The following is a 26,248-nucleotide window of genomic DNA, read 5'->3' on the forward strand; positions in this document are numbered from 1 at the left end:
CAGGTCATGATCCCGGGGTCCTGGGATTGAGCCCCACATCGGGCTCCCTGCTCCGCGGGAAGCCTGCTTCTCCCTCTCCCACTCCCCCTGCTTGTGTTCCCTCTCTCACTGTGTCTCTCTCTGTCAAATAAATAAAATCTTTAAAAAAAAAAAAGATGCTTGAATATTGATGCACATAAGAATCTTCTGGGGAGTTCAGAAGAAAAAAAAAAAAAATCCAAATGCCCAGGCTGCATCCCAGACCAATGAAATAACAATCCGTGAGGAAGGATCCAGGTATCAGGCTTTGTGTGACTGAGCAATAAAAGCTTTTTATTATATGCCTTTGAGTTTTGAGGTGATTTGTTAGGAAGCACTGTTGTGAGTGTAGCTCTCTGATACACTCACTCATTCATTCCTTTCTTTTCTGAATAATGACTGAGTAGCTACTATGTCCCAGGGACTTGCTAGGTATTAGGGATACAGTGAAAAACAGTGATGGCCAAGGTCCTTGCCCTAGTGCAGTTTATGATCTTGTGATGAGCAAAAAAAGTGAACACATAGCTATATCATACATTTTCAGGCATCATTTAGAGCTATGGAGACAAATAATTCCATAGTAATGTGAGGTAAAGAAAAACAAAGTTGTATCTATAACCCATATCTTATGATAAAATTCCAAATAGATTGAGGACTTCAATTTTAAAAATGAGGAAAAATGGGGGACCCATGAGCCATAGACTACGTAATACCATCCTCAAAATCAAAAGGCAAAGATTAAACCAAGAAAAAAATATTTATAATTCATACATCCAAAGGGGGACTTTTCCTAATGTATGTAGATTTCAGAAAATTAATAAGATCCACAATCAAATAGAAGAAATGAACAAATAGTTCATAGAGAAGGGAACTAATAAGGGTTCTTAAATATAAGAGAAATTCAATCCACATGTAATAGTAGAAATGCCATGCTAAAACTACACTGAGGGGCGCCTGGGTGGCTCAGTCAGTTAAGGGTCTGACTGGTGATTTCAGCTCAGGTTACGATCTCAAAGTCTTAAGATCAAGCCCTGCGTGGAGCTCCCGTTCAGCTTGGAATCTGCTTGAGATTCTTTTCCCCCCTCCCCTTTTGCTCCCCTTCTGCTCCTCCCCATATGCTCTATCTAAAATAAATAAATAAAATCTTTAAAAAAAAAAAATAAAACTACACTGAGGTACTATACTCAATAGATTGGCAAAGATCCAGGAGCTCCATAATACGCTGGGTTGGCCAGAGTGCAGGGAGACAGGCATTCTCATATATTGCTGGTCCAAGTATAAATTGGCACAACTTCTATGGATGGCAGTTTGCTATAAACATTTTGTCCAGTGGTTTGTTCCACTTCTCTCTTACTCTCCGGATGTGTTTGCATACGTGTGAAATGATGCAGCATTGTTTTAATGGCAAAATAGTGGAAACAACTAAACGTTCATCAACAGGGGATGAGTTAAATGAATTATGACACATCCATGAATACTGGGTAGCTGCAGAAAAGACCGAGAAAACTCTTTCTATGCTGACAGGGAAAGATACCTCAATTATTCTCTTAAGTAAAGAACAAAAACGAAGTGTGCAATGGGGTACGTGAGTACACTACCTTTTGATGAAAAAGCATATAAAAGGGTAGATTAGATACAGACAAACACACATAGATACATATATACATACATAGGTAGTGTGAGTGTAAAAAAGTTTTAAAAGAATACAGAGACACCCAAATATTTGTTTATATATAAGCACACACTGAGACCAGTCATTTTTATCTCCTGTGGGAAGGAGAATTGTGTGGCTTTGGGACACGAGCAAAAGGGAGATTTTCACCATTTGCCTTTCTCTAATTTTAGAATTCGGAGCCATATCATTATTTATTCACAAAATTAAAAAATGTTAAATACTGAATATATACTATGAATGTGTTTATATGTAAACACATTTAAAATTAAAAAGAAAATTGTTAAGGGGTGGACTGCAGCAGAGCAGGCCGGATTCTGTATGAGACAGGCTTTTTGGGGAAGGGCTTTCTGCTGGGGTGGCATTTGATAAAGAGCTGAATGAAGGGAGGGCAGGGGCTATATAGGAAAGCTTGGGGGAAAGAAAGCATTTCTGGTAGAAGGAAAAGTCAATGCAAAGGCCCTGAGAGAGATGACTGGGATTTGGAGCAGCAGGAGAGTGTCCGGAGATGTGGTCCAAAATCCCTGGTCCCATGGGCCTTGTAAGTCATGGCAAGGGATTTTGAGTTGATTATGCCTGATAGGAAGACATTAGAGGTTTTATGCAGAGGAGTTACGTAATGGGCCTTCCATTCTAACCTCTGTGCAGAGAGTAGCCTGACAGGAGGCAAGGGCAGAGAAAGGAGGCTCTTCAGGGTGTCAGATGGTGGTGGCTTGGACCTGTGGCAGTGAGGGAAGGGGGTGAGAAATGGGCAGATTTGGGGATATATTTTGAAAGTAGAGCCAAGAAGGTTTGCCACCACATCAGACATGGGGGTGATAACAAGGGTTGAATCAAGGATGACGTCAATTCTTTCGGCTTGAGCAAGTGGGAGAATATTTAGTGAGCACATCTTGTATTCTGGACATAAAACAGACATGGCACTGCCCTCAGGAAGCTCACTGTGTAATGGGAGAGCCAGACAATAAATAAGCATGCACTTGATAAACTCAAGAATAGCCCTGGGAGAGGGTCAGGGAGGCATGTGTGAAAGCTTCGAATTAGGGGGGAAAGATTTGTTTTACAAATGTTCACCAAGCCAAGATGGCTGGTCTGGAGTACAACAAAGGGGGGTAGGTAGATAGGCAAATGGTGCTCATAGGCTAGGGAAAGGAAGAATGTTATTGTGTGGGTGTATTTATTTCTGAAAGGCAATCAACAAGTAAAGTTTTGTGACTTTATGACACCTGGCCTCAGAATTCTGGAAACAAAGGGGACAGGCATGGTATTCTGCCAAGACTTGGCCTAAACAGGTTTGGTGCTGGTTACTCCATTATTCCATTACCACCCTCCTTTTTTTCTTCTGAAGTTGGGCCCCCAATATTTTCTTGAGATGAACAACTTTTTTTTCTCCGGATCTCCTGGTTCCCCAGAAAGACAGAGAATCTGGTATTCTTTGACAGCTCAGACCGACTAGTATTGGTGGGACCCCCTTTCATGGCAACCTGTTCTGCTGCAGGTTGGCCCACTTTGCACCATCCCCTCATGAGCAGGAGCAAAATTCGGTGGCCATGAACAGGTGAGAAAGAGCAAGGACTACAAAGTATTAGAATCAGGATTTCCCAAGCCCAAGTGACAGCAGGGTAACCTGGAACTGGTGTGAGAGCCTGTGTGCTGTCACTACGTGAGGCAGGCTTTCCTCCATCTACCACAAGCACTACACCAAATTTCAGAAGAGGAAAAAGAACAACCTAATGGTGAGCTGATGAGCTGATCAATATTCTTAATTTACCTCTTTAGCTACAGGGTCCAAACTGAAAACAGGACTGTGAGAATCTCAAAGGGCTGCCACCGTGGCACATCCCTGCCCCCTGAGGAGCAGTGGCTTCTTGTCCAGTATTGCTGCAGAGGTTTGGGGGCACCTGCCTGGGAGAGCAGGGTGCTCCTGCTGCTTGGACCCTTACAGATCTGTGGGGGCTGCCTCCCTGGTTAGAACTTTAACCCTCATGAACACCCCCCACCTCTGCCCTGGATTAGAATGGGGCTCCAGGGGCCAATCCTGTTCTTTCTAGAATCACTGTGGTCCATAATACAACTTCTCAGCAAGAATATGGGAGATTTGTACATTAATGGATGGGAATTAAAAGGGTAAATTATGAACAGAATAATTGTTATCACTGACCTAGCATTTACTATGTATATGTGTTCTACACCAAGCCCTTTAAGGCTCAACCTCATGAGGTACATACTGATTATCCCCATTTTACAGATCATCAGTAGGGGTTCTTTTAATAAGCTTTGCTACACTTAATGTGTGATGGAAGTTTCATCCAAATTCTAGAAGTTTCTCTGAAACTAATCAGGGTTAATCCACGAGAGTGGAAAGAGACCTGGGGGGTGGGAGACCTGAACTCCAGCCCTAATTCTCCACTAGCTGTTATGAGCTCTTGGCTCCTCAGGGCCTCAGTTTCTCATCATTAAAAATAGACATGTTAGACATTAATCCCTAAGGATTCCTGGTTCTGATGGCGGACCCTTCATGTTGGCATCCTCTATTTTGTCTACCTCGAATTTCAGTCCAGTCCTCTGTTCAAACACTAAGTCTCTCACCAGTAATGAATCACAAGGCAGTCTCTGCACTGGGCTCACTTTTCAAGGCTCAAAGCTGAGCACAGAGCTGGAGAAGGAGAACCTGACTTCCTTGACAGAAGCCACACTTGACTTGTTGGCAACAAGGCCATCTGGACATTTCACCGTCGGTCTCCTTCTGGATCGCTCTGCACAAAGCTGACCAGGTTAGCACCATCCTACATAGGAGGCATAAATCCAATAGTAATGACCTCTCCTTCATAATTCAAATTGCTTAATAAGTGTAATTTGAATTGGAGTATCTGATTCCTAACTGCTATTGAACAACTATGCTATTCATTCATTCTTCCTTTCATTAATTCACTCAACTAAAACTTTTTTGAAAAGATTTTATTTATTTATTTGACAGAGAAAGAGAGCACAAGCAGGGGGAGCAGCAGACTCCCCGCTGAGCAGGGAGCCCGATGCTGGGCTCAATCCCAGGACTGTGGAATCATAACCTGAGCCCAAAGCAGACGCTTAACCGACGGAGCCACCCAGGCGCCCCAAAACTTTTTTGAACATTATTATGTATCAGGCACTGTAAAGGCTCTAGGGAAACTAAGGGGAGGAGGACAAAGTCTCAGCCACAGTGCTGGTTTTCTCAGATAAAGAGGCAAGAAACACACATGTAGCACCCTTTCAGGCAGTGGTTAGTGCTGTGCTGAAAAAATAAAGCAGGGTAAGGGATAAAGGATAAAGAATGATGGATATATTTGACTCTTGGGGGGGGGGGGACTTTTTTTAGACTTGGGAAGGGGATGCAGAGAAGGCCTCTGTATAGAAATAACATTTGAGCAGAGACCTGAAGAAAGAGAGAGCTAACCAGGTGAAAGTCCAGAGAAGTGAGTTTTGGGAAGAAGTGACAAACAGCAAGGTACCAGGGCTCTGAGGTGGGAATAAGGATGGCATATCTGAGGAACAAGATGTATGCATCTTGGTGGTGGCCTTCCATCTGAGAGATGAGGGCCTTCCTTCCTAACCTGACTTGTCACAGGTTGGAAATTAAAAGTATGAGCTGCAGGGAAGGATTCACACACAGTGTGACTTTAAAGATGACAAAATATTTGGCAAGACAGCCAGGCCTACCCCCTAACATTTGCAGGACCTGGAGCAAGAGAAAAATTAGAAGATCAAATACTATATGTCTAAATATTTAAAAATTATAAAGCAAGCTAACAAGCTGCTACATGACATATGTTCATTCTCTTATCTTGACAAGTATGTCTTCATAACAACCTAGAAGTTCAGATTGAAATTTATAATTTTTGGAGTCTTAGCCCCAGGCGCTGGGCTTTCCCCTTTTCCTCTTCCTACCTCCCAGCTGCATCCAGGGCTGCAACAGGCCTTCCCTATATGCACGTGATCAGCCTAGCCTTTTTGTCCAAGCTCCAAAGATATCCCAATACAAACAGCTGCCCCTCAGGCCTAGAGGTGTGTATACTGTAGAGGAACTGACATGGGAAGAAGCCCACACAAGTCCTAGAAGCAGGAGCAGGATGTTGGGCAAGGAATTCTGGAGCTCCAGGAGGGTGTCGAGGGGGGAGAACAGGCTCTGAGGGGGCTATAGCTGGTCCAAATGGGGCCATCTAAAGCCAGAGACCAAGGCAGGGAATACCTTATTGCTCAAATATAGGGTGACACCATAGGTAGTTTTTGAATAATTAAGGGTAAAACCAGCATTCTTTGTGCAGAAACAAGCTGGGGACCAAGGAATGAGGGCTGTGGTCCAGGGGCCATAGTTGGGCTAAACCTCTGAGACAAGAGTGAGGAAGAGTTGGTAGATATCTTGGACTTTTTAACCTGGGGATTTTTACAAGTTTCTTATATTTTCTGTGTTTATTTCTTCTTTGTTTTCTTGGCATTGATAGTCATCTCTTTGAAAACTCCATTCAGTCTTGGCTAAGGAAATCCAGGGAAAGGGTTGAATCTTTGCTCGAGCCAGAATATTTAAGAGGGCAACACACCTGGGGGACAGCAGAAACTCAAGTGAGAGAACCCAAAGCAGAAGGTAAATTTGTGGTTCAACCCCTCCCCCTCCACACACCCGCCTAAAAATGTTCTTTCCAGAGCCAACTTTGGAAGTTCTTTCCAAGTAAGAAAAGGAAACCCTTAGTGCAACAAAACTGTGCGAGGCTCCCAGTGCCTGTTCTCTCTCTCAGTAACAGAACTCCTACTGTCACCTGGAACATGACTGCCTAGTACAAAGACACTGGTCCCCATCCTTCCTTGTAGCTAGCTGTGATTTTTTGACCAAGTTCTAGTCAATGGGATTGGGTGGAAGTCCTGTGTACAACTCCTGGCTTGTTCCTTTAAAGCAAGAAGGATCCTCTCCTCTTCCCCCTTCTTCCTTCCTGATGACTAGAATTCAAGCCATCCTGAACAACATAGACAAGGGGGATGCTCTAGTAGCTGCTGAATTCTCATCCCAACAAATACAGTACTTTGACCACCTCTTGGAGGGAATGATTTTCACAAGTTTAATTTCCCCTGTATAAAGAACTTCCTTTTATTTGCCTTGAAGATTGTGAGTTGTCTCCTAATCCACGTTTACTTTCTTGTAACTGTCTGGAACTGTAGAGATTTTGATCACATGTCTTTCAGCACATGTCTTTCTAAGTTGAAATCCTCCAAGTTTTAGTCTGACCTCATGGAGAATGCCTCCGCATTTCCTCAAATTCAGTGACTTCAGTTTTATTCTCTGCTTTCAGTTAAATGGTACCATAGGCTATTGTCTTCAGGCCGGTAACCTAGCCTGGAACCTACAAATGTTTATTGAATTAAATTAAGTTGAGTTGAACTTCAAACAGCAGTTTCTCTTTAAAGAGAGCATGAACTAAGTTCAAGTTTCCAGACTTCATAGCCCCGGCTTTCAGGTTCTACCCCAAGTACACAACATGAAGCTATGCAAGAAATGCAGTAACCTTTGCAGGAACATTTGCAGGAACCCTCTCCCTCTTCTGTCCCCATCTCGCCTCCATTTCTTGGCCAGTCCCTATGTACCCTTCATGTCTCAGCTTACACATCACTTCCCAGACCCCAAGACCAAGTTGGTTCCTCCTCTGATATTATCTCATGGCTTATGGTACTTGGTTTTTATTATTATTATTATTATACACACTCATGTTTGTATTCACTTCTCTGCTGTCGTCCTTCAACTCTAAAGGCATGATATTCCCATTATATCTACAGGTCTCAGCCCAATGCTTGGCTCATAGCCAATGCTCAAGAACAATTTGGCAAACGAATGAGTGAATGAACTGTCAGTGAATAGATGAGCAATGAATAGCATTGTCCTTGACTCTTCTCTCTCATCCCTATGTCTAGAAGCAAATCCTAGGCTCTCCCTAAGAAATATTTCTAGATTCCAACCACTTATCACTTCTTCCACTGCTCTCATCATTTCTCCCTTGGATTATTGCATCAGGCTCCTAACTGGCCTCTGTGTTTCCATTTCCCTTCTCTTCTCCCCCAACACACACCAATCTTGCAGTACAAATGTGAAGAAGTCCTAAGTGAGGGCCATGTTGAAGATAGCAGTTTAGTCCCGTTTAAAGCAGGAAAGCCATGGAGAGTCCTTTCTTGTGTTTTAACTAGTTCAGATAAACACTACAGTTCCCAGTCCCCACTGAAGTAGCAATGGCCATATGACAAATTTTGGTCACTGCCCCGTGAGAAAAAGTGATTGATAGATGCATTTTTGAGCCATGACCTTAAAAGAGGCCGCAGTGGGGTGGTGGTGGAGGGGGGAGCGTGATGGTGAGTCGTCCTCTTCATCTCCCTTTCCTGCTGCCTCAAGCTCACAGGCAATGGTAGGAGCTGGAGCAGACATCTCAGACCACAAGACAGAAACCAAATGTTGAGGAAAGCAGAACAAGAATAAAGAAGCCTGGGTTCCTAACCTTTTGGAGCTGCTATATCAGCCTTGGAATATCAGAGAGAATAAAATTCCATGTTTTCGAAGCTACTTCAATTTGGGGTCTCTGTTCCAGCAGCCTAATATGTATCCTAACTAATACCTACTCCCCTCCCTGTTGCCGTCCCTCCGTGGGAAGTAAAACAAAGATTATGCCAGGAAAATGGATATGGAAAAGTCAATATCCCTCCTGATGGGTGATGTGGGAGACCTCGTGAAAATTAAGGGAGAGGCGGAGAATAAACCCTTGTCCTAAAGCAGCCAGGAAAGAATGATCTCCTGCCTCAAAAGACTCCGTGGTTCCATATGTTAGCATCTTGGGAAAGCTTGGGAGGGTGACGAAGGCAGGTCTACCACTTGGTTTCAGTCCTAAATGTGAAAAATTCCTTTGGGGAGTGAATAAGAGAATTAGCTTAAGCTCTGGATTTTGGGGCTCTAGTGGGCTTAAACAGACTTTTAATCACCCTTCACTCCCTATGGTCCCAGGGTGTGAATTTTAATCACAGTCACTTGCATCTCCACCAGGGCAAGGTCTGAGTATTTACGATGCACCATGGTGTGAGGCCACTGCCCTCCCCAGCCAGACGGCCCGCTGCCCAGGGCCTGCATCTGGGCGAGAGCTGCGCACCAACAAAGTAGGTTTCCTGACAAGTCTCTGCAATATGGAAAAATTTTATATAGATTTGGACTAATATCAACCTGTATTTGGGTCAAATGGAAGATACGAATTTGTTACAAATTTGTTAGACTGGGGGCGCCTGGGTGGCTCAGTCGGATAAGCAGCTGCCTTCAGCTCAGGTCATGATCCCAGGGTCCTGGGATCCAGCCCCGCATTGGGCTCCCTGCTCTGTGGGGAGTCTGCTTCTGCCTCCTTCTCTCTCTTCTCCTTATGTTCTCTCTCTCTGGCTCTCTCTCTCTCTCAAATAAATAAATAAATAAAATCTTAAAAAAAAAAAAACCTTTAAAACAAAACAAAAACCAAAAAAACAAATTTGTTAGACTGCATGCCTCTTCTCACCAGTTGTTTTCTTGGAACTTACTGGTTGACAATTTATTTTTGATTTTTGACTTACCTCTTCCCTAGATGCAGATTTATTGATAGAACTCCTCTGGAGATTTACATGATTTCTTCTCTGAAAGTCTTAATCACAAATATTAAAGGCTCATCTAGATACTACTCTTTCATAAGCTGGGGCTTGTGGGGGGCCGAACCCCCTGAAGTTGTTTGCAAATACATGCATTTTGGGGGGAGGAGGGACACAGCTTTCATCAGATTCTCAAAGGGATCTGTGACTCCCCAGGGGAAAAAAAAAAAAAACCTCTTTTAAGTGCAAGAGTTTCTACCAGAGCTAGCCCTGTTGATTAGGGAAGCAGTAATTTGGGATAGCAGTGATTTACCTCCAAATCGTCCTCTCCCAAGCCTCCAACTGCCAGCAGAAAGATGTGGAAATCACTCCGCCAGGCAACTTGCCTCTCCTTGAATTCCTGTTTTAAAATGGGAGCATTCTATGGAGGATATTTACATTAGCACCTAACACCAAAGGAAGTTGGTTTGTCAAACTACTTTCTTCCTTAGGACCCCAGCTTCCTGGGTGGGGAAGGTGGGAGGCTCAGACGACGTAAGATAGACTTACCTACTTCCCAGGTTTTTCTGTTTCTCAAAGGGTGCAATGCCTAGTGGCCACATTCACCCACATTCACACATTCAGCACCCATGGCTGAATAATTTAATGCAGGGCACGCTGAACTCTAAGCTACACTAGGCCAAGGATCTGCCCCTCTGTTCATCTCTCCCTCACCAGGGCCCAGCTCAATGTCTAGCACATAGTAAATGCTGGGTAAGTATTGGTTGGATGAATAAAGGAAAGTATATCAGCTACGTCATTGCCACGTTGTATGGATAACGTGCGTTTCCTTGTCCAATTCAGAATGGTCCGAAATGATAAAACTGAATCAAGGAGAGGGTTAACAATCGAATTAGAAATAAAGACGGAGGCATCACCTTGTCTGGATAATGGGAAGGTGCATGTGTACACACCTTGATGTAAAGAAGGAATTCATAGGCTCTCCTCAACCTCACAAACCTGAAAGGTCAGAGCTACCCATTTAGGAAATCTTTGGAATAATTTATTTAAGACTTTTTTCCTATGAGGTGGTTAGAACAGAGTTGTTGCCTTGTCAGTACTTTAATAAAAAGTTTGGGAAATGACGTGGAGGGAATGAGAACCCCCAAGGCCCTTCCATGCCAGGTCTCTACGCGGTGGGAAGACGCAGCGTTTGCCGCGTGCTGATGCCTCCCGCCGCGCCGCACTCCTGGCGTCTGAGCACCTGTTTGTTGTGACTCGCTCTTTCCCGGACGAACTCACATCCCACCTCACCCCACCCCCACCCCCGTCCCCAGAGGGCTTCCACCTGCGCCCAGAGATTCCCAGGCCTGCCCCTCAGCTCCCGCTCGGGGCAGGGGCTCCCCGCTCGGACCTGCTCCTGCGTCGGCCGGTGTCCTCGAAGTTGTTTGTGCAAACCCGGCTCCGGACGCGGAGCGGACGCGCGCGGCCGAGGAGCAGCCGGTCGCCCCCACACCCGGTGCGGCCGCCCGGGTCCGCCCCGCCGGTCCCGACCGCGTCGCCCGCCCTAGGGAGGAGGCCGCGCGGCTGGCGCTGCGCCCCCTGGGGGCCGGGCGAGACCGGCCCGGGCGCCCCTCGGGGACCGGCGGGACGGCGCGACGGCGTGAAAGCTCGGCGGCGGCCACTTCGGGCGGGCGGGCCGGGCCTGCAGAGGAGTTGGGCTATTTTGTAACTGCACCATCCACCCAAGCCTCATTACCACCTCTTAATGAGACCCCTTTACTCCGTGACGTGCAACCGCTCCATCTCATTAAGGAAATCGCTCTTCAATGCTGATTATTTTATTTGCAGCCATAATTATATTTCTTTCGGCTAAATCACGGTTTAATCGAGCCCACATGGAGGGCAGCAGCACTAATTACGGCGGGGGATGCGGCGGCGGCGGCGGCGGCGGGCGCGGGCCGGCTGGGGGTGGGGGGCGGTAGGGGGTGCCCGGGCGGCGGGCGCGGCCGGGGGGCCTGCGGGCGGGGAGGGGCGCGGGCGGGGGGCGGGGGCCTGGGCTCAAACACAACAACTTATTACTTCTAATTCCCCAACTGTCACCAAATCACCTGCACGAAACAAGAATCTAATTTGTTAAGCTGGCATGTCTGCAGATGGAAGATCGATCTTCTCTGTAGATTTCTCTAATTGAGTGAATATAGACGCCCGGAATTAGCCGCACTCGGGCTGCGGGGAGGGGACAAGGGAAGGGGTGTAGAGAGAAAAGAAAGGGAGGGAGGGAGGGAGAAGAAAGCAGAGAGGAAGGGGAATAGAGAAAAGGGGATAAAGAAAGAGAAATGGGGAGAAAAAGGAAATAAAGAGGGCACGAAGGACGGAGGCAAAGAGAGAGCAGAAAGAATGAGAGGAAAGAGTGAGAAGATGAAAAGGCAGAAAACAGAGAGAAAAGAGAAAGGAGGAAGAGAGAATAAAGGGAAGAGGAAAAAAGGAGTGAGGAAAGAGGAAAAAGGAAGAGCGAAGGCAGAATGATAACGAAAGAAGGGAAAGAGAGGGAAAGAGAAAGTTCTGAGGAAGGCTCATTACGTATAGAATTATATCTCCCTCCCCTACTCCACCCCCAAAGTGTAAAGTAGCCAGAGAAACCTAGCCCGGTGTCAGTCGTAAGCTGGGACTAACTGCATAGGAAAAGGAAAAGGCTAGGACCAGGGAGCCCGGCGGGGAGCGAGGGGGGAGGGGCGGGCGCCGGCGGCTCCAAGAAATGGCTTACAGAATTACATTTGTTTTTCTTGTGATTTTATTAAAAGTCACTCCTCATCTCCAGAATGCGTGAAAATATCTACTTTCCACTCAGATACACCGCATTAACTTGTTGGAGGCGAATTTGTTTGTTTGTCTATTTTATTTATTTGCTAGATAAGATTGATGCAGTCTTATTAGCGCTATATCTAGTTATAGAAAGAGATAAGGATGAGATGTTTTTCTTTTTATTCCAATTACTAGCCTTGTCACCTAACTGAATAACTGATATATGATTATTTATCCTGAGTAAATAGAAATCAGAGAAGCAGCGAACTTAACACATACAAATAAAATCTCTATGTCGCTTATTGTATTCCGTGTGGCTAATTGGGGCCATTAAAATTACAGGGCTAAAGGCAAAAAAAGAGGAGATACGGAATCAGGGGGCAGGTTCTGATCCGTCATTGTTTTGTGTAGAGCTTTCTGCGTTGAGGACCGCTGATGTTAATTGTCAGAAGGCAAGGATAGGAAAAAAAAAAAAAAAAAAAAAAGCAAGGGACAGGCCCCAGCGCCCACGAAGAGTCACGCAGGTGGGCTTCATGGTTATAGTTTGTAAACTATATGTTTGCAATATATGGGATGTATGGGAATGTATGGGAAACTGTTTATTGCAGGAGAAAAAAAAAATTATGTGGTGCTCCTGTATCGCCACAGGCTTCCAGGAAGGGTAGGAAACCAGACCCTTTCCGGGCGAGTTTTCCGCCGCTCCGTCGCTCCCGGCACATGCCCGAGGTTCGGGTGAGCAGGCAGTGGACACACGCCGCTCACACAAGCGCTCGCAGAAGTACACGCGTCACGAACACGCAGCCCCCGCTCCCAGGGCTTAAAGAAAAAGAAGCCTGGAGTGTGGGGCCTTGGCTTTGAGTTCACAGGCTGGGGAGCCCGAGTCCTGTTCGCAAAGAGTTTTTGCGGCCCTGGGCTCCCGCAGCGACATCCAAGGGACAACCCTGGCTGAGAGCTGCCCAGAGTCTCCGCGCTCCCGGCCTAGGGAGGCCTGGAGCAGGCAAGTTTGGGGCTAGCCCCAAGCCAGGTTGGCTAGGGGTTAGAGGCGCTCACTTTGCGTCCGAGAGCCGCCGCCGGAAGGCGAGCCGAGGGGGCTTTCGCAGTGGCCAGGCAGAAGCACTCAGCCAAAGCCTCTTTGGCTGTGATCTCTTTTGCGGGGAACCTCAAGAGAGTTCTTTTATGCAGAAGAGTGTGGGAGTGCCTGTCACCCTTTCCCAGAGACTTGGCTGCCCTCCCAGATCTCCTTCCTTCCACTCATCCACCCTCAGATTGAGTCCCTTCAAATGAGCCATACATCAAGCAGTCCCAAACTCTAGCGTGGCGAGTTGTGGACCACTGACCCCTGTCCCCGACGGGGGCGGGGCGATGAGGTTTGGGGCTGGGGGAGCTTCCATTCTGGCACCTGGGGTAAGATATAGGAGAAAGTGGTCACCTTTGTTTCAGACACAGTGGACTTGAGAGCTTCCTGTTTCTTTTTTTCTCTCGAGGATTTGCCCCCCACCCTTTATTCTTTTTGAAGTTCTAAGGTAGGCCTGAGGAACGCGATCTGATTTGCCACTGCGTTTGGGTTATTGCATATCTGGAAAAGTAAACAGGATTGTTCAAGTCACTTGATTTGTTTTCTGTAAGCAAATAATACCCAAAAGCATGGCTGTAATTTACCACGAATTAAAATTGATTCTTTTCATCAGGCAAGAAAATAGGAAAACGTGAGATCGTTAATTATTGAGGGAGGCGCTCCTCATTAAAGGGAACAATGTTACAATTCAGCATTTAATAGCAGGAATGTGAATAATAACGCGCCATATTTCAGCCCACTGTCTGCAAAGAAAAGAGAGCAGTTTACAAACAACCCAGGCAGCCGAAAGTTACATTTAATAAACACCCGAGGTTTCTGTAAGTGGAATAAACAATCAGGGAGCTGGGCACACGACCCAATTCTTCAGGAGCACCTAGTATAAATTTTTATGCTTTCTGTCTGTCTCTACAAAAGATTCACAATGAGCACAGAAATACAATTAGAGAGAAAATCAGAATTACAAACCTAATTAGCATAAATCCATCATTAGGGCACTTGCTGCCAGGATCTCCCACCCCAGTCACCTCTCCGTCCGACTATACTGTATTTCTAAATCTTTCTCTGGACCAGGATGGCAAAGCAGGAGGAGAGACACCATTTGGTAGTCGCTGTGCTTGTAGTTTACATAATCAGCCATCAAGGTTTTGATTTAATATATATAAATATATCCCAGAAAGCCCATTCTCTCAAAACTACAAAGTTCTCGGGCTCGGTCTGGGCGCTCGGCCGGTCGGGAGCAGGAGCGGGTTCCCTGGCCTTTAAATGCTCTTTGTGCTTCGTTAAAAAGGAGAAGGGGAAAAGAGGAGAAAGAAAAAAAAAATGATTTCCCTGTGCATCGCCCCTTGGCAGGCTCTTGTACAAAATTCAATCTCTATTTTTTATGAGAAGTAAACTGTCTAAATAAATTTTATTAGGGGCAACCAATATATTTTCTGGTAGTTCCCTTTGTTCCACTTCTACGTGTGTGTAACAATCTAAAACCTATTTATTGAGGAAAAATCACTGGATCCGTCATAGAAAATCCTTTTACTTTGCTTTGAAGTGATTTCTGAAGACATTCTTGTCATTCCGAAGATTTGGGGGCCATTGCGCTAAAGCCTCGCCTTGTTAGGGACTTCAGTTCCCATGATCATGTGGGAAATGCCTTAAATTATCAATAGCAATGGGCCTGACCGGCACTTTCCCGGCTGCCCCAGGAACGTGGGAAGATGACAGGGAATAAAACTCTGGTAAATACATCTCAGGCGCTGCCCAGGTGGATTCAGACATTGGCCAGAACGAGCTGCCGAGAGGGAACCGGGCGCGGGGACGAGCATTTTACATCCAGACGATTGTCGTTTTCCTCGCCACGCCTGCTGGCAGCCGGCTCCTGACATCCGGCTCCAGCTCCAGCTTGCACGCTCCCCACCTCGACGCCCCCACACCACCCCCCCCCCCCCCCCCCCCCCCCGATTTCCCTTTCTTTTTTTTTTTTTTTTCCTTTTTCCCCCCCCCCCCCCAAGATGCTTATGCTCTGAAGTCTTGGAAGAAATGATTTAGTTTGTTTATACTGCTATAAAAATCAAGACCAATAGAAAAGTCATAAAATGAAGCGGGCTATCAATCACGCCGCAACATTGTTATTCAGTGGTTACTAACAGAGATGGATAATCCTTTGATTTCGTCCCATTGTTATTACTCTGATGTGTCTTCACATTAACTATTACACATTTATTTATCGACCTGAAAGATACAACAAAACAGAATATACGAGCGGGTGCGTGTGGGAGGACGCTGCACGGCCCGCGGCTGTTCTGGGAGTGGCTGTGGGAGGAGGACAAGAGCGCCTGTGTGCACACAGGAGTGGACTCGGGGCCCCGCGCCCTTCTTCTCTCCCCACGTCGCGGCCTCTCCTCCCTCCCTCCAGACACGGTGCATGGCCAAGGCAAAACGGGCCTCCACGGACTTGCCTGTTTGGAGGAGCAGGGTCAGCTCCCAGGCCCCCTCTCTCTTGCTCTGACACTTCTGCCCACCTATGCCCCTGCGTTCCGGTCTTGGACCCCCTGCAAGTCCCTCCCAGGTGGACACAACCCCCTGCGAATCCCCGGGAACGTGCAGCCAGGTGCGCACTTGGGAGCCACGTCCAGGGCGCACGCCGCCCCGCCCCAGGCCGCAGTCTGGCCTCTCGCTGCGAGCGCCTGGCGCCGTCGCTTCTGACTTGGGGTTTTGTTTGGGGAGGGGGAAGGTTTTACAGGAGGGACTGTATTTGCTTTAGGTTAGGTATGCTACTTCCAACCAAGCCTTTCTCTAAAGGACAGTAGGCGTCTGCGGAACACCCTGGTGGCTTCCGAGCGTGCCGCTGCCACCCGGGCTCCGCCGAGCTGCTGCCCGCGTTCCCGGCGCCCCAGCCCCACACAGGCCGTGTTGGCATCAGTTGCGGCGGCCGCTGAAGCTCGGCCAGGCTCAGAGATTCCGGGGAAGCGGTCTCCGCAGCTTGGGAGGAACCGATGTGGCTGATGCCCGGCATTCACGCGTGTGTGCATGTGTGTGCGCGCGCACGTGTGTGTGCATGGGAGGAGGGGAGCAGGCTGCAGGAGAGAAGGAGGAGGAAGCAAAACTGCCCCAGAGTTCGCCTTCCTGCCTCCTTTGTCTCCTTGCTCGGTCCCTGTCACACATACAGCTAAGGACACACACACACACACACACACACCCATTCCTCTCGCATCTGCTCTCAGGCAGCATTTCCAATGTTTTGTGTAAGTCAATTGGACGGCGAACAAAAAAAGCCATTTGCTCGGTATTATTTAAAACAGACTTCATAGGACCACCCTTTTGTGGAAGCTTTATTTGCACTAAATGAATAATCTTAATTGCATCACTCTCGAATTAAAAATCAATGTTAATCAAGATGAGAGTAGTAAATATCAGTTTTCATTGTGCCTGGGTAGAGGGCATTTTTCTTGTGTTGCAAATAAAAATACAAGTCAAATAACTTTAAAAGGGCATTATGTTCTGCTACAAATACAATTGAAACGGATTGTTTAGGAGCAGATCAGAAATGGTACAGAATTTTGCACTTAATTTCCTCAGTTATCATTTACAATAAGAACCTCTGGGCTTGACAGCCAAGTCTAAACAGTAGTAAATTAGTACAAATTTATACTGATTTTACTCTAATAATCGTAATAAAAGCTTATAGATTTGGCACTAATTACATAAATGCCTAATGATCTTGAAAATTACTCTGGTTAGAAATATATTACTAATCTAAACTTTGTTGTTGGCTGGCTCTGAAAAATCAGAACATTAGAGATGGTTCGCTTCACTTGTGCAAAGCACTTTAAATTGTTCAAGTAGTTTAACATATTCAAGAAGAAAATAAAGAGCATTTAACTTTATTTACAGCCATAAGTGGAATTGGGAACCGAGCTGAACTTAGAAACTTTGACCAAAAGAGCAGGATGTGGGCCAGGATGCAAGCGCGGTGGGCCGGGCGGAGGATCGGGAGCCCGGCGGGAAGGGTGCAGAGGGCGCGAATCGACACTCTGCGCGGGACCCTGAAGCTGACTGCGGGCCCTGGAAGCACCGCGGGGGGAGCCGACTCCTTTTTTCCTCTCTAGGCCTGCTGAGGGGGTGGTACTCTTTAGGCGCGGGGTCCCAGCCGGGGCATCTGTACCCTCGGCTCAGGCCTGCTAGGCGGCAGCGAAGTCTAGGCGCAGTCTAGAGGCCGCGCTGGGCCCTGGTAGTGCTGCGTATTGGCAGGCCCGAGCCCGCAGCAGGCCAGTGTTGCCCAGAGCGCGCGGGCGGGAGGGATTCTCGGGTCACGCGGGGGTCAAGCCCTGCTCTGTCCTTTGCACTGCCTCGGGCCCGGGAAGATCCTAGTCGTCGGCGACTGAGCTGCACCTGGGAGGGACGAGGGGCAAGGAAAAGGAAAGGTGTGACTGGAGAAAATCGCGGGGAAGAACCATCGGAGGCCGGGCCGCGAAGCCCGGGGCGAGGCCGAGGCGGCCTCCGCTGCTTTAGCGGCTGCTCGCGGCTGGAGCTGCCAGGGCTGCCGCCACCGCCTCCTCCGGGCGGGCGCGGGCGGGCGGGCGGAGTGGGGGACTCTCCCGGCGCTGACATTTGCAGGCTGCCCTCCTGATTGGTCCCCTCGCCGAGCTGCTCACGGGTTCATTCAACTGTTAAGCACCTCCCCGTCTCTCTAAAGGACATTATAATGCAAGAAGCCCCCTTTTTAACCACAAACCGAATTTTCTTTCATTTAGGTGATCTATATATATCTATATCGTATAGCTTATAGCTTATATCTATTTTAAATAACTTAAAGCCGCTAAAATTTGGGGGGGAACAGCTTTCGCCCTGGAGCGGTGCGCGATGCTGTCTCACGCCGACCTCCTGGACGCCAGGCTAGGTGAGTGCGCGCCTCTCGCCCGGGCAGCCAGGAGAAGCCGGGGCAGGAAATTGTCAATTTGTTCCTTATTTTACCTTAATGCGCCCTAAATGGACTAATTTCTTTAAAAGTAATTGTGCTGTATTAAAGTTTAATTTGATTTAACATCGTCTTTTTTAAAAAAAAATCTATGGAATATGTAGATCCAAAAAAGGACTAGGGAAATGTTACTTTTTGTTTTTCCTTTTTTCCCCCCTTTCCTCCCTCTCCCTTATTATTACTAATTTTTTTTTTGAACGGCGATCTATCCTGAGATAATTTGTTAGGAGGTGTTTTTCTTTCTCTCTTTCCCCCTCCTGTTTGCTTTGATTTGGGATTTTTTTCTTCTCTTTTTTCCTCTCTCTCTCCCCACTACCTCCTTCTCTACCCCTCATTTAAGTATGATTGAACTTGTAAAAATCTGGCATAAACGAGAAGCCGCTGCAATCGAGGCGGATTTTCTAAGTGTGTTCATTGAGAAAGGAGAAAAGCCAAATTCATCCCCACAGGCATCCCCGCCTGCAAGGGACTCGGCATTGCCAATGTCTGAGACGAACGCGCCTTTTATTTCTCCGGAAAGAAAAGTTGAATTCTCTAAAGTTTGATTCACTGTTCTCCGTATAGAGTTTACTTGAGTTTCCTTAATGCGGTCTGGGTTGCTGGGCTCTGGGTTTCCGGTTTGGGAATCTTTGGTGATGGATGTGACTCCATTTTCCAAACACTTTCTCTGATTCGAGGGAGAGGCGGAGCTGATTTGGGTTGATTTCAGAGGGAGGAAGGCTTGGAGAGAATTATTCATCTTCCAAAAGTGAGAGGGAATCGGCTGAGGGCCGCAGGTAGAGTTCGCTAAGCTGCCTAAGCGCAGGTGGGGCAGCAACCAAGGAATCGCTTAATTTTCTTTCTTTCTTTTCTCCCCCCGCCCCACCCCGCCCCGGTCCGAGGATACGCTTTCGCGTTCCTGCGGCTTACAGGGGTATGGTTCATGAAAGGGACTCGGAGGCACGTTTCTTTGCCGGGACTGGGAGTGTTTCACTGCGGGAGATAAGAAAGCATGTGCCGGTTACTACGGGAGCTGGCTGCCGAGAGAGGGGAAAGGGCCGGGAGATGGTATTCCAACCTGGCCGTCCAAATTCTGGGGAACCCGGCTGAGCATCCCGGGAGTCTCCCCCGTAGGGCGAACGTGGGCGCGGAGGGAGCCGAGGATGGGGCTGAAGGCGGACCGCGCCGTGAGGACAGTCCCTCCTGGCATCGCCAGGAAAGTAGTGACCGCGATCCCCTTGCCTCCTCAGGTATGAAAGATGCCGCCGAGCTTCTGGGCCACCGGGAGGCGGTGAAGTGTAGGTTGGGCGTGGGGGGCTCCGACCCTGGGGGCCATCCGGGGGACCTAGCGCCCAACTCCGACCCAGTCGAGGGAGCCACGCTGCTGCCCGGGGAGGACATCACTACAGTGGGCTCTACGCCGGCCTCGCTGGCGGTGAGCGCAAAGGACCCGGACAAACAGCCGGGGCCCCAAGGCGGCCCGAACCCCAGCCAAGCCGGCCAGCAGCAGGGCCAACAGAAGCAGAAGCGCCACCGGACGCGCTTCACGCCCGCGCAGCTCAACGAGTTGGAGAGGAGCTTCGCGAAGACTCACTACCCCGACATCTTTATGCGCGAGGAGCTGGCGCTGCGTATCGGGCTGACGGAGTCGCGAGTGCAGGTACGCCGGGCTTGGGCGCGGGGGCAGCAGACAAGGAGGGGCGGGAGGATTTGGGCGAAAGAAGTGGGGTCTTTTCCTTGCCGGGATCCTGGGCTTGCGCTGCGGCTGCCTGTGAGTTCCATGGACAAGCAGGTCCCCCATCTCCCACCAGTATAGCCACATTCCCACAGAAATGCCTCAAAAGCGAAGCCGGCGTTGTTCGACTGTTAGGTGGTCTCATTCGTCTTGACTGAGAAGGGAAGCTCCGTATCTCCCGGCCTCCGCACCTCCCAGCCTCTGCGTCTCCCTGGCGGCTAAGCTGAGCGCGCACCTCCACTCCAGCTCGAGTTATTGACAAGTATTTCATTACCCCCTAATGAGTTTGTGGAAGGCGTCTGGATAAATGGGGGAATGCAACAATTACACAGAAAACTTGAAAAGGCGGAAAATAAGACATAATGGCACCTTAACAAAAAATCCACACCTGGGGTTCACGGTGTAGCTTTATATCTCCCTCCCGCCGCTCTCAGGGAAAATACCCCTAGCTTTCATGTTTGCAAAGGTTTTAAATTTTGATGGTCTACCAGTGCGCTGGGGGTGGCTGAAGAGATCCGTTAGTCTGTGAGCCCTGGTTTTCCCCTAAGGAAACTGGGAAGGGGAGATGAAGGCTTTCTGTTGTAGATATCCGATCTGAAGAAAGGACATTTAGGGCAGGAATGATTGACAGGTAGTAGACGAAATCATTACTGACCCCTTGTTCTCGTCCAACCACCCTCCAAGTTGTAAATTATATATAACTTATAAAATCACACCTATAACTTTTCCGAAAATTGGGGAATAAAAATATAAGCCCAGCGAATCTCAGATTTTTTTTCGCTTTTTAAAAGAATGAAAAAAATATATCAGGTATTTTATGGACAAGTGCTGGAGGTGAAGTTCCAAGGCGCGCAGTTAGTCTTGAGCTATCCAGGGTTCTGAAAACCTTCCTTTCCTGTCTCGGTCGTGGTATTTTCTCTCTGTCATGCTGGGTGTCAACTGTAGCTCTAGGTGCTTTAACAAATTAAGTTTAAAGATCTCAGTTCCTTTGCATTTGATCTAAGAAGTAAGAGACAAGGGTGTCCATAATCACAGGGTTGAATATTTCTGTCTTTGTGCGACATTTTAAAGACAGTTTAACCTGGAAAAATAGCATATGCTCTGTTCTAAATAGTCAGCAAATGAATATCATCATTGGGGACTTAAAGTGGTCAGATTAATACAGAAATAATCAAGGTATAATATAGATTAACATTTTAACTCTGTATAAGTCTGGGTGGTTTAATTAGTGAACTTTGGAAGCCTTGAACCATGGGCCATTGAAATTAAATACCCAGAGTGTTAATTGCATTGTGCAGATATATACTATTCATGCTTTAAAAATTTTTTTACCTACCTCCTCTTTTTAAATCTGAAGTTGAGTCCAAACCTTAACAGAAATACACAGTTTCAATACTTCCATTACTGTTAACGATAATACTGACTTGTTAAAATCTTGTAGGTTCAAAGTTCATAAATTTGCTTTTTGTCCCTCAAGAGAAATACTACCTAATATTTTTTGTTTTAAAGAGTAAAATGCTGTTGCTTAACCTAGACATAGTGGTAATTAGCTTAAATTAAAATAGAACTTAGAATCACAAATAAAATATAATTGGACAACTGACTTTATGAAAAAAGAAAATGAGGTCTATTAAACTTTATTAGGTCTTCCAAAGGTTAATGGCAGTGATTCTTTTAATAGAAAAAGTTGTAAATGAAATAAAATACAAACTATGTAATAGAAAGTTATTTTCAAAAAGTACACAAAAGAATAATCAAGAAGAAAAAGACAAAGTACTTTAATTGTTCTAGCATAATGTTCAACAAAAGATAATAGCTCGAGGCTGCTGATAGGAACAATTTAATAGAATGGCAATTTCAATATTTTTAAAAATAATGTTTCATAGTTTAAAAAGTAATCAGATCAACATAACCTTCTTAATTAACACTTCAGAATGATTAACATTATGTAATGTAATGCAGAAATAATTTATGGAAAATGTATTTACTTCACAATTCACTGTACCACTGCTCCTTGACCAAATTCAAATTAAATAGTAATTGGTTTATGTTCTTATATGATGAGTCCTTCATAGTTTTCTTTATAGTTAACAGATTGCCACACATTCTTTTCAGTATGTGGGCCACTGCACTGATTAAAAATGATCTAAACATTTAATTTATTACAATTGTATGTTTTTAAAGATGCTTTTTAATTCTAGACTAACTGATCCAACATACTTGTTTTTATCTATATCTGGTATATATCATACTTTTAAGTATTTATTAAAGCACCTCTACTTACATGGAGGCCAATTCCATGTCTGATATTGCTGCCTTTTTCTGGCTAGTGTAATAAAACCGTTCCTTTTATAGCATGCCATTATTAGAAACCAATTTCAGAATTATTTATAACCTGGAATGGCTTATTAAGCAGCAATGCGAGAATCATGCAAATTATGCGATCAAATGCAATATAATAAGCATAATCATTAGTCTCTAGCACGGATTAATTAACTTTCAATATTTTATTTACATAAAAACCAAATCAGTGAAATAACTTCTGCACAGTCAGGCTTGCCTTTCAATATTTTATACGAACAAAAATAATGTGCTGTAATTCCATTGACCGTGTCCCCCAGAATGGCCCTGTCACCTGCCACATCTTAATAGGGGGACAAGCTGAGAGTATTTTCTAGTTTTCTAATGGAATGAGAAATTGCATTTTCTTCCTCTCCCAGCACTATTAAAGTGTAATGAATTCGGCCCAGAGTTCACGGCTGGCTGATCGAAATGAACCTGAGATCTCGGCTTTAATACAGCTCCCCAGATTTCCTCCCAAATCTTCACATTAATCATTTGCTGGATTCCAATGAGATCTTCATAAAGCGTTTGCTTCGAGGGGGGGAAAAAGTAATATTCTCTCTTTCTCCCTCTCTTTCTCTATTTCTGAGCCATTTATAGTTGGGGAATTAAACGGGCTATATATTTTAAAATACATTTACAGTATGTCTATATTACTGTAACAGCAGATATCATGAAAGTGGATTTTTAAATTCCAACCTCCATTAGATTCTCACTGTTGTATTAAGCATTTTCTAAGAAGAGCTGCATTTCAGACTGAGTACAAAGTTGGCCCTTGGCTGCGGTTAATATATTTTCTGGAGTTGTCATCTGTGCATTCTCAAAATCTCCCTTAGGTTTTCCCTGCATTTTAATCCGTCATGCTCTAGTTTTCAAGTGGAAACATTCACATTTTAAAAACATATGCATCATAGCTTGGAACGGAGGTGCTCAGACCCCATGCAGATTTTTTTCCCCAACCCCAGTAAGCCATGAAACATAAAAAATTTTGTAGCCATCATTTGACTACTAACCCTCAAACATAATTGAGCACAATTTTTCGATTATTCCTATAATATTTAGTTCTTTAACAGCTGTTCTTTTCCACCTGTGCCTGAGGTTCAGAAACCTTTCTAGCAGGTGTGTTTTCCACTGAAATTCTATGGGGCAATCCCACCCCCCCTTCTTTCTTTCTGCTGCTTCTCTTCCCACTCCCCCACAGATGTCCGCCACCCTCCTCCCCCACTGCCCGTTCCAAACATTCAAACATTTCGGGATTCACTGACACTTCGCAGGATGTTAGGAACCAGTCTTTATAGATACCTTTCAAAATATATCCGGCTGTGGAATGTGAGATGGGACCACTTGGATATAGACACCGTCCCTGTCTAGGGCTTCACCCAGTCTACTTCCCCTCATTCCAGCCTTGGATGGGGAATGCAAAGTGACCTGTGGCCGCAGGTCTCCTCGCTGGCTCCTGCGGGTTACTCTCCGCTCGAGGCCACTAACAGCTCAATTCGTGGCCGGCGGCATTGATCCCAGTTACTATCAAGGGCCCCACAGCCTCATTAATCCGTCGTGCCACCAACTCAAGGGGCTTTAGCAAGTAAGGGACCCGGCATCTTTATACATCCGGAACTTGGGGTAGGCAGAAACATGGCAAATGAGGCAGAAACCAGAGAAAGATAATAGGGTGGGCAATGGCACCAGTAGAGTAGCAGTGCCAGGCCCGACCCAAAGGCGGGCAATAATTCTAGATTGCAATGCCGTTCACACTGTTAAGCATAGAGTGTCTCCACCTGCACGGGTGTAACACGCCTCTGTGAATAGCTGGCTCACCGACAACGGGTCAGGTACGTCCATACTCAGGATCCTTTATCTTGCAGAATAAACACTAAATATTAGCTTGGATTAACAGATGAATAACATTTTGGTCATGAATATGGTCAAATTGCGTTTGCCAAATTCTAAGAGGAAACTCCCATCAGTACCTGAGCTGTGTCTCGCATCATTTATATTTATGCACAGTAAACCTCCAACTGACTAGATGTTAAAGTGCAAGCCTGCCAAGTAGGCATGCTGCATATTATTATCATCATTTTTAAATATCAAATTCAAATATAGCGAGACAGGAGGCTCCCTTGGTCAGGCAGCTTACTTGACATCTTTCAGAAGAAACTTTCCTTCCCCTATGGTAGTGAATATGACATTAATAGGCAAATTTGTCTGGTAAGTTCAGAAATTCAGGGTTACTGTGAATAAAGAACGAGTAGAAGGTTTATTTTTATTTGGAGTATATTTTATCAAACACATCTCCTGGCTATTGGGTCTACGCAAAATTAAATTTGATTCATTACTAGTGTGAACTTTAAACTTGACCTTTAATTTGTAGTCAGAAAATTTGCTTTCAGTTCATAGATGAAACGGATGAAACGGGAGGGGGGGACTTGAGGAATTGGAGACCTTGTAGTCTCAGGTCCTCAGTAAGTTCCTGAAAATAGACTGGCAGGCCCCAGGGCTCAGGGTTCTGGCAGCAGGTTCCAGCATATCTGCACAGCTCAGATAAAAGGTGCTCCTAGAGGGGTTTGAGAATGAGGCAAGGAGACTTGTGGCAGTAGCACCAGTCGCTACGAATCACAAGTCACGGTGGCGACCCAAACTACACCGTAGCTCAGTGCCGCCCGCTTTCCCACATGGATCACTATATTAACCTCTCCGCTCTGTCATCCGTGGCGTTAGAGGTTTTCCTTTGTCTTTCGATTTTGAAACTGGCTATGTCATCCACAGCCTTTTATCAATTTCCAAATTTCCAGCGTTTCTGAAAATTCTATACCCCATCAGTGTTATAAGGCACGCTATTAAGCCACATGGGTACACATGTTTATCTTCATTTGTACACCTGTGGGTCCAATTTTGACACATGCCTGCCTGCAGACTTGTGCATCTAAGCTGTGCACAGAATGTGCCAGCGTGCAGGGGCGTGGTGAACACTGCACGCGGTTGGTATGTTTGCCCCGAGTGTAAGCTCCGGGGCACCACCACGCAGGACCCCGGAAGTTGGCGCTTGCTGAGTGCAAGGGGCACCAGTTGTCTCCAGCTGACGTAGAACCGCGGTCTCTGGCTGGCCGTGGGGCGCGTTGGGTCGAAGGCACTCGTTCCACCTGGGGCAGTGCCTGACGCAGGTTTCTCAGGCTCCAGCCCCCGCCCCTCCGGGCCGGCGGGCTTGCTAATAGCGCTCTGTCTCCCGCCCCGCCCGCTCCAGGTCTGGTTCCAGAACCGGCGCGCTAAGTGGAAGAAGCGCAAGAAGACCACCAACGTGTTCCGCGCGCCGGGAACGCTGCTGCCCACGCCAGGCCTGCCTCAGTTTCCGTCAGCCGCCGCCGCAGCCGCCGCTGCCATGGGCGACAGCCTGTGCTCTTTCCACGCCAACGACACCCGCTGGGCGGCGGCCGCCATGCCGGGCGTGTCACAGCTACCGCTGCCGCCGGCTCTGGGCAGGCAGCAAGCCATGGCGCAGTCGCTGTCCCAGTGCAGCCTGGCGGCCGGGCCGCCGCCCAACTCCATGGGCCTGTCCAACAGCCTGGCGGGCTCCAACGGCGCGGGGCTGCAGTCGCATCTTTACCAGCCCGCCTTCCCCGGCATGGTGCCCGCCTCCCTCCCCGGCCCCAGCAATGTCTCCGGCTCGCCCCAGCTCTGCAGCTCCCCGGACAGCAGCGACGTGTGGCGGGGCACGAGCATCGCCTCCCTCCGCCGCAAGGCGCTAGAGCACACAGTCTCCATGAGCTTCACTTAATGCAGCCGCGCCCAGCCCGCTCCGCCCCCGGCGCCGCCCTCAGAGCCGCCCCGAGGTCCTTCGGCGCGCGCCCGGGCCCCCGCTCCCTGCCCGGGCCCCTGCCCCGGCGCCCTGCCCCATCCCCTCCCGGCCTCCGCCACTTCTCGTTTTGTTCTCTCCTCTCTCGTTCGCTCTCTCGGGCTCACCCCAAGCCCCAGCCCGCGAGGCCTCCCCTCCGCCTGATTTCGCTCGCCCCGGTCCCCTCGCCCCCTCCCGCTCAGCTCCTCTTCCCGTCTCCCCTAATCTTCCCTGGC

At 47.2% G+C, this 26,248-nt stretch overlaps 1 protein-coding gene across 1 annotated transcript; it reads left to right on the plus strand.

The window, feature by feature from the left end:
- Positions 1-18,011: 18,011 nt before the first annotated feature.
- Positions 18,012-25,955, plus strand: OTP (orthopedia homeobox). The gene is made up of 3 exons (XM_032403498.1): positions 18,012-18,048; positions 19,356-19,765; positions 25,425-25,955. Exons 1-3 carry the CDS (start codon positions 18,012-18,014, stop codon positions 25,953-25,955), a joined length of 978 nt encoding a protein of 325 aa, XP_032259389.1.
- Positions 25,956-26,248: the final 293 nt, after the last annotated feature.

The sequence above is a fragment of the Phoca vitulina genome, unplaced genomic scaffold, assembly GCF_004348235.1.
Source record: "Phoca vitulina isolate PV1807 unplaced genomic scaffold, GSC_HSeal_1.0 scaffold6, whole genome shotgun sequence".
Lineage (NCBI taxonomy): Eukaryota > Metazoa > Chordata > Mammalia > Carnivora > Phocidae > Phoca > Phoca vitulina.

Excerpts from the sequence above, each read along its gene's own strand:
- OTP (XM_032403498.1), top strand. The coding sequence starts at position 18,012 with ATGCTGTCTCACGCCGACCTCCTGGACGCCAGGCTAG. Across the intron at positions 18,049-19,355 it reads CCTCCTGGACGCCAGGCTAG|GTATGAAAGATGCCGCCGAG; the intron begins GTGAGTGCGCGC and ends TTGCCTCCTCAG. Across the intron at positions 19,766-25,424 it reads TGACGGAGTCGCGAGTGCAG|GTCTGGTTCCAGAACCGGCG; the intron begins GTACGCCGGGCT and ends CGCCCGCTCCAG.